Raw genomic sequence first — 9,050 nt, forward strand, 5'->3', positions numbered from 1 at the left:
CAAACACATATCTCAAATGCTCAATATGTTCATTTAAGTTCTTGCTGTACACTAAGATATCATCAAAGTACACAACCACAAACTTGCCTATGAATGCACGTAGGACATGGTTCATTAATCTCATGAAAGTACTGGGCGCATTTGTAAGTCCAAATGGCATAACCAACCATTCATAAAGCCCATACTTAGTCTTAAAAGCAGTTTTCCATTCATCACCCTCTTTCATTCTAATTTGATGGTACCCACTTTTAAGATCAATTTTACTGAAAATACATGAACCATGCAATTCATCAAGCATATCATCCAATCTAGGAATGGGATGGCGATACTTTACCGTGATATTGTTGACCGCCCTGCAATCAATGCACATCCTCCACGTCCCATCCTTCTTTGGCACTAGTAGCACTGGTACTGCACAAGGGCTCATGCTCTCCCTCACGTACCCCTTGCTCATCAAATCCTCAACTTGCCTCTGAAGCTCCTTTGTCTCCTCTGGATTACTCCTATAGGCTGGTCGGTTTGGAATAGCAGCCCCGGGCACAAAATCAATCTGGTGCTCAATGCCTCTAATGGGTGGCAACTCATTTGGCATCTCCTCCGGGAATACATCCTCAAACTCCTGCAACAAAGAAACAGCCAAACTAGGAAGAGACTGGTTAGTTTCATCAAGAGTAAGATAAGACTCTTTATAGACAAGAAAAATCATAGGGCGATCTGCGAAGAAAGCCCTCTTAACCTCACTCTCTCTTGCATAGAAACTCACTTTTGCCTTTCCTTTTCTCTCAGAAGACTCTCTTTCTTTTTTCTCTCGTGGCTCCACTATTTTTTCTTTACTCTCAGCCACCTCTCTACTTTCTTTCTCACTCTTTCTTTTATGCTCATATTCACGCTCACTCTTTCTTTTTTGCTCAATCTCTTTTTCACTCTTCCTTTTTTGATCACTCTCATTTTCACTCTTTCTCTTCTGATCACTCTCATTTTCACTCTTTCTTTTTTGAGCAACCTCACTTTTCAATTTCAATTGGTCCTCATAGACCTGGCTTGGAGTTAAAGGAGCAACTTTAATTGTTTTGCCCTCCTCTTCAAAGCTGTACATGTTCATGAACCCATCATGTGTCACTCTCCTATCATACTGCCACGGCCTCCCCAACAAAATATGGCCCGCATGCATAGGCACAACATCACAAAGCACCTCATCTTGATACTTCCCAATAGAAAAAGTAACTAACACTTGTTTATCCACCCTAACCTCTCCACAATCATTCAACCACTGCAATTTGTATGGTCTAGAGTGTTTTAAGGTTGGTAAATTCAATTTCTCAACCAAAGTAGTGCTAGCCACATTAGTACAACTCCCTCCATCAATGATCATACTACATACCTTATTGTTGACATGGCATCTAGTATGGAAAATGTTCTCTCTCTGTTGCTCTGCATCATCCACCTTAATGTGTGCATTAAGAGCACGCCTGGCAACAAGAGACTCACCTGTCACAGGGTATACCACTCCATCATCATCACTAGCATCATCCAACTCGGGCACCTCATCACTATCATCTTCACTCTCAGTCATCACCTCCCCATTGTCACGCATAATCATCACCCTCCTATTTGGACATTGAGAAGCAATGTGCCCTGAACCCAAACACTTAAAACATTTGATATCTCTATTCCGTGAAGGTTGGGATTCTACCTTGGGTTTGTTGCTAGTTCCCTCATCTTTTCCCTTAGGTGGTTCGGTCTTTCTCTTTGCTTCAGCTGGATCATTCCTATCCCATTTTGATTTCCAAGTAGTGCTAGAAACCGTAGTGTACCTTGCTGTCCCTTTTCTCTTTAATTGCCTCTCCACCTTCATAGCCATGTGCACCATGTCCTCTATCTCCACATAATGCTGCAATTCAATTACATTGGCTATGTCCCTATTCAACCCACTCAAAAATCTAGCCATGGTGGCCTCTCGGTCCTCCTCTACATTAGCCCGAATCATCGCCACCTCCATCTCCTTATGGTAATCCTCCACACTCCTAGACCCCTGTGTAAGATTTTGTAATTTCTGAAAAAGGTCTCTATAGTAATGGCTAGGAACAAATCTCCGCCTCATGAGAGCTTTCAACTCTCCCCATGTCTCTATAGGCCTCTCATAATTCCTTCTCCTATTGGTCACTAATTGATCCCACCAAATAATAGCATAATCAGTGAACTCAATTACCGCCAACTTCACTTTCTTCTCCTCAGAGTAATTATGACAATCAAACACCAACTCTATTTTTTTCTCCCACTCTAGATAAACCTCAGGGTCAGTTCTACCTTGGAAAGATGGTATTTTCATTTTGATGCTACCAAGGTCTCTATCTACACCATCCCGACCCCTTAGATTCCCCTCAAGTCCTCTTTCATGCCTAACTCCTCTATTTCTACCCGACCCAACGTCAGATGCTAAATCTTCCTCTTCCCCACCATCTCCTTCATTCTCATACTGATTTTCGACTCTATGCTCACATCGCCTCCTATCCGTCCTACCTTGTAGATTTCTAATCGCTGCTTCTTGATGATCCATCCTATCCCTCACTTCACCCAACACCAAGTTTAACCGCTCAAACTGTTGTTGCATGGCTTGCAACACAAAGGATGAGTTATCTGCTCTCCCCCTTGGTGGGAATGAATTCCCTTGAACCCACAATCAATTTGAAAACTCCCCAAGAAAGCCAAAATCAAGTCAAGGATGGAGAATCTAGACCCGATGAGAACTCGTTTCAAGAACCTAGATTATATTAAAATCTAGACCCGTTGAAGAACCCGTCTCAAGAACCCAGATTACAAAGGAGGAACGCCACAAAGGTTGTGATTTACCTTTGATAAGTTCAAGAGTTCAATCAAGAACAAGAGGAGAAAACTCAACTCACAAATAAAATTCAATATTGTCTAACTCTCAAATGAGGCTACAAAGAGTTTTTAAAGCCAAACCTAATCAAAACCCTAGCCAAAATAATGCCCCTTTTACCCAAAATTACCCTTGATGAACAGTACCGGCTACAGTACGCGCGGCTACAGTAACCCCAACAGTAAATTGATGAAACCCTAGTTCCTAAAATGTAATTTTCCAAATAAGCCCTTGGCCAAAATACAAGGCCTTCCCAAAAACATAGTTCAAAAGAAATAAGACATGTGAGCCAAGCATCTTCAAGCCCACTTATTCTAAACTAATAAAATAAATCATTTAACCAAATTGGAAGCCTCCAATAACGATAGGCCGTATGTTTAAGTCATGTCTTCCACAGCTTGAATAAAGTGGATCAAAACTGGTTCTTCTTCTTTCAGACCCATCTTTAGTGTTGGGCTCTTGCTGGCTTCATCCCAGGTGGATTGCACCAATCCTTGCATTGCTTCCTTGATCTTCTTGGCCCTTGATCTTGTAATTGGCCCATCTGGAACTTGCAAAGGATCTTTAAGAGTAGGCCCACCTTGGTTCCTATCAAATATCAAAGCCATTGGAATAAGATTAAAGCATAAAAGATTTAAACTTTCTCAAAACAGAAACTGTTTTGCCTCTTCCAGTTTCTAAGTTTCTAGACCTAAGAAAATATTTCACCAAAACTTTTAATCATGCAACAAATCCTCAACCAATAATCATATACACATGTTAACAGTACTCCATAAAAATTTCGGACCAAGATCTATTCATTAGCTTGGTCAAAAACTCCAAAATATAACACACTCTCCAGTTTATCGTCCAGAATGACCTTTCTGGGGTATAAACAACTTTTGACCAATCCAATGATCTCCAAATGGAACGAATAAGGTATCCACATAAACTAGACTCCAAAATAAAGAACTTTCAAGAAGGAAGCTTTGCGAGAAAACACTTACAAAAACTTCGAAACAAGCGTTCAATAGAGGTACAAAAAACTGTCCGAGTGTCTTTTGTGTTTTATGAAGGAAAAGTGTAAATAAGAGCTGCTTTTCATGGGAAGTGGACTGGAGAGCTTCTTACACAAGCTATGTAAAGTGATAGGACTGAAGGAATGGTTGAGTGTTGGCCTTTTCTTCTCATAAAAATCAGACCAAGATCTTTTCTCAAGGTGGAGTGTGAGAGTGAAAGAGTGAGGTGGCCCTTTAGCTTTGTCTTTCAAGAACCTTCTAGGCCCTTCTTGTAAAGATCTGGCCAGCCAAGTGGGGGTACAAAACTTAGCCATGAAGCAATCCTATGGTGACCAAATTCGTGGGCCTTAATGGGCCTAAACCGAATGGGCCTAAATTTTGGGGTTTAAAGAGGGTTTGGGTTGCTATCAACTATCAAGCCCAAATCCAATATCACTTGGTCCAATCAATTTTTCAAGGTTAACAAGGTTGGATAATGATGTTCTAACACAAATTTGAAAAATTAATAGCATGTGGAAGTGATTTAATCAAGTGATTAAGCACAATGTTAGAAATCGGATTAAAAAAAGTTTAGAGGCCAACTTTAGGGTTTTGGGGAAAAAGTTTAGGGTTTCGATTTCAACAAAGCTTTTGGGCTTTCAATTGGATTCCCACCATTTCGGGTTTCACTAGGATTGAAAACCTTTTTGGTCTGGCACAATATGGTTGATCAGATGAAATAAAGTTTTGCTTAAGTAACATGATTTCACAGGTTGATTCCTTCAAATCCATCAAACGTTCCTCATGGTACCAGGTGTCTAATATTACTCACTGCAATTGGTGCGCTTACCGAGGTTACTATTCACTCCGAAAAAGTGAATCATAAACTTAACACTAAAAATTTCTAAATATTCATATTAACCTACAATGAAAATATTATACCGAAATTCAACCTCGAATTGCCCTTAAAAATAATTTCACAATTTCCAACAGACGTTTCGTCCGGAATTATGAAAATAGGCTATTGCGCCATAAAATCCTAAATAATCCACTGAGTCTAATGGCGTATACCATAATCCATTCTGACACTTCTAACCACTTCAAATAAATAAAACTCATATTTCTAGCAGTATAGTGAGTGATAACACTGACTATGTTGACAGACTAAAACCTATGCAATTGGTCGATTCATAAAAACTTATGGGGTTTTTACGAGATTCCTAAAGTCAATAGAAATTCCCCTAATGAATTTCTAGCGGGCTGTTACACAAATGGTGGTGGAATTTACCATCTTAGGGAATATGATATCCTAAAAGCTAAGTTGGAGATGCTTACTAAGGAGTTATAGGTGCTAAAAACTAAGGATTTAAAGCCAACACATATGGCTACTCGTGTAGAGTCCTTTGAACTGTATTTTGTGTGTGGTGGGGTAGATCACCTAGCGCAAAAGTGCCCCACATTTGCTGAAATGAGGGGAATATATGAGGAATAATGTAATGTTTTAGGTATGTACAAAAAGCTTTTTGCACCTTTCTCTGATACCTACAATCCGGGGTGGCATAATCACCCCAATTTTATCTGAAAATCTGAAAACCAACAGTCTGCACAGCCACCTAGCAGTTATCCTACACCGTATCATGCATCTTCCTCTTCTAGGAACTCTTTAGAAGATACTTTACATGCTGTTATTGAGGCACAGGGTAAAACTAATCAAAAGTTTGAATATTTGATTATGCAGGTTGTCGAGGAAAACAAGGAGATAAAAAGACATGTATCCAAGTTGATGAGCTCTTTGAGTGTGAATGAGCGTGGCAAGTTCCCTTCTCAAACTCAATCCACACCCCAAGGTCAACATATGGCTCAAGGAAATTTGAAAGAGGTCAATGCTATTGTGACACGAAGTGGTAAATCCTTACACATCTCAACAACTGATAAGCCAGAGGATGTTGAAGAGGAACAAAGTAATAATAGTGTTGAGTTGTCCAAGGAAGCCGAGGTAATCAAGAGCTCAGTTAAGGTACCATTTCCTCCAACTTTAAAATTTGGTATGCGAACTTTGGATTCTACCAATGAAATCTTGGAGAACCTCAGGCAGGTAAAGATCAATCTTCATCTTTTGCATGTTATTAAATAAGTTCCTACTTATGCAAAAGTTCTCAAAGATTTGTGTATAGTTAAGAGGAAGCACTATGTTAAGAAGATAACATTTCTAACAGAGCAAGTTAGTGCTCTAATTGAGTAGTGAATTCCTCTTAAGTACAAGGATCTTGGTTGTCCAACCATTGCATGTAATATTGAAAATCATGAGTTTGGGCAAGCCTTGCTAGATTTAGGAGCTAATGTAAATTTGATGCCTTATTCTATTTATTTGCAGCTTGGTATGGGTGAAATTAAGCCCACTTCTATTGTGTTTCAATTGGCTGACCGTTCAATTAAGAAACCGAAAGGGATAATTGAAGATCTTTTGATCCAAATTGACTAATTTTACTACCCTGTTGATTTTTTAATTTTGGACACTCAGTCAGTTGTTGAGTCTGACTCTAAGATTCCTCTCATATTAGGTAGACCTTTTTCCTAAGACTATGTAGTTATAAACTGCAAGAATGGACTGATGAAACTATATTTTGGAAACATGACCATGGAGGTCAACATATTCCACATCAGTAAGCAGCCTAGTGAGGATGATGAGTGCCAACAAACATACATGATTGACAGACTCATTGTAACACCCGGGCTCAGCCAAGCCCGATCTACAAAAAATTTTAGTTTATAGGTATGAAAAGTCCATTTGAATTTTCGAGTAAAATTTTTTGGAAGAGAGTATGGGCCTAAACTAGTTTTGGCTTATTATAATTTTTTTTCTTTTTTTGATAGGTTTAAAATCCTTTAATGGACCAAGTAGATTTTCACTCGAAAAATTTTTGGGGCTACTGTAATTGTTTTAGGTTGAGTTGAGGTCTAAAACTTAGAAAAAAAAAGGCCATGCATTAACCCCATTCAAGATCCAAGTCGTGGGACAATTGTTTCGGGTTAAAGTGCCATACCCTGTGAAAATAATTTCAGACTCCACGTTTCTGCACGTTCGCGTCCGTCTGTCCACAGCATGCATGCACACACACGACTTAGCCTTCCATCCGCACACACGTCTCTTTTATCACTAGGGTTTTCGCATCATATTTATACGCACACAATAGCAATGCGTAGAGAACGCCTTTGTCACCACTGCTGCCCAGTGTTTATCACCACTGCTGCCCAGTTCGTCCTCCCCCAACCTCCATTTCCACTTAAAACCGACGCCCAAAGCAACCATCGGAAAACACTTTTGACAACAATGGGAAACAGCAACCCACGGCTTTTACCGAGTTAAAATCCTTTGTTTTCCATACCGAAAACAGAGCATCACCACAAATCCGGTTGATCACCACCGTACGATAGGAAAACTATTGAACCAGCCACAAAATCTACCGGTTGTCACTTTTCCGTCAGCCTCGAGCCGCCTCAGTTCCACCTTGTCCCACACTGTGAGTCACTCTCATGTTGCTCTTTTTATTTTTTCTTTCCTCTCGCGCACTCACCCTCCGTTCTCTCGCATTTCTCTCACTCTCACCGCCCTGCGTAGGCAGCATCTTCACCGCTCGCCTGCTCTCCAGCCGCGTCGCCACTGCCTACCCAGTCCAGCCGTCGCACGCTACCGCTTGTTTTCCTCTGTGAGTAAGCCCTGTCATGCATGTTATGTTGATTTACATAAGTTTTTTTTTAGTTTTCAAAGAATTAAATGAAATTACCGTAATACCCTTTACTACATGTTATATTAATGGGCTTTTAAACTTTTATTATGTATTAGTACACTGTTATTTAATTATGATTACAGAAAATTATTTTAACATGTTATTAAGTAAAGTTTTATTTTAAAAGTAAACAATATTGTGTAATGTTATTTTTACATTTTAGATATGATTTAGTCTATTTAAAAATAGTTATGGTTTATTTTAAAATATTTTGGGATAATTATATTATTCAGTATTAAACTTCATAAGTTGTTTTCATTAATAAATAGGTTTGACTTTTAAATGTTTTAGTCATAGTTATTAAATCATCAGTGATGATTTTAGAAAGTGATGATTTGAAATTTTAGGTTTTGAGGAATTAAATAGGTTATTTTAGAAGCTTTGGATTAAATATCGAAATAAGTGGTTGATTGGAAATTTACGAGAATTACTTGATTATTTTATAGGTGACGATTGTTAATTGTTTGACATTTTAAGAAAAATTCTAAAAAAGTTAAGAAGTCCAGGTAAGCGGGGGGTTCCTATGCTAGACTTTGCATTAAAATAAAATGAGCTAAGGTTATTTTTGGAAAATATACATATTTGATTTTTAAAGAAATTTGAACTACCTCAGTTATTTGTTCTGCATTACTTATGAGATTCTGTTTAAGAAGAAAATATTTTCTATCATGACTGGTGTAGACATGAGCGTAGTTTTGACATTCTATTTCTGAACTTTAAAAAAGAGTGCGAATATGAAATTTGTGCATAAATTATGTTGTGATATGATTTTGTTATGTTCTGAAGATTTTGTTCAGTACGCTGTTTGGATAAGATGTGATTTCTGAAAACCTTTGGCATGACTCTCTGATTCTGAATTTGATTATGTTTCCGCTCTGTTCAGTTACGGGCCAACCATGGGTGATAATAGTGGCATATGGCCCAACCACGAGTTACAATAGTGGATACATCCCAACCACGAGTAATAATAGTGGATACGGCCCTGCCACGAGTAATAATAGTGGATACGGCCCTGCCACGGGTTATAGTAGTGGTCTCTGTTTTGAGTGCACACCTTTGTGACAAAGTGATTTATGTTCTGCTTGGCTATCCACAGATGCACAACCCTACCACGGGGGTTATACATGGCCTCTGTTCTAATATGATGTTCTGATGATGATGATGATTATTTATGCTATTCCAAAGAATATGTTTGAATGAAATTGTTTCTAAATCTTCGTTCTGATATTTTGATAACATGTTTTGCTTCCGCACTCTGAAAATGAAAAATGTTTTGTTTTGCATTCTGATTTCTGTAAATGCTCATGTTTACACACTGGTATATGTTCTCTGCTTAGTGAGTTGTTGATAACTCACCCTTATCTCCATATATTTTTCAAATAATTTTGATGGTTTAGCTGGAGA

The 9,050-nt window shown here is 38.6% G+C and overlaps 1 protein-coding gene across 1 annotated transcript in view; it reads right to left on the reverse strand.

Annotated features, from left to right (window-relative positions):
* Positions 1–2,233, reverse strand: part of LOC118348007 — a gene marked incomplete at its 5' end in the record, with an annotated part of 53,408 nt that extends 51,175 nt beyond the window's left edge. The window contains 2 exons of the mRNA XM_035688731.1: positions 371–619; positions 1,121–2,233. Of these exons, the coding sequence (XP_035544624.1) occupies positions 371–619; positions 1,121–2,233 (1,362 nt within the window). The remainder of the gene's footprint in view (positions 1–370; positions 620–1,120) is intronic.
* Positions 2,234–9,050: the final 6,817 nt, after the last annotated feature.

This window comes from Juglans regia, chromosome 3, assembly GCF_001411555.2.
Source record: "Juglans regia cultivar Chandler chromosome 3, Walnut 2.0, whole genome shotgun sequence".
In the NCBI taxonomy this organism is placed as follows: Eukaryota; Viridiplantae; Streptophyta; class Magnoliopsida; order Fagales; family Juglandaceae; genus Juglans; species Juglans regia.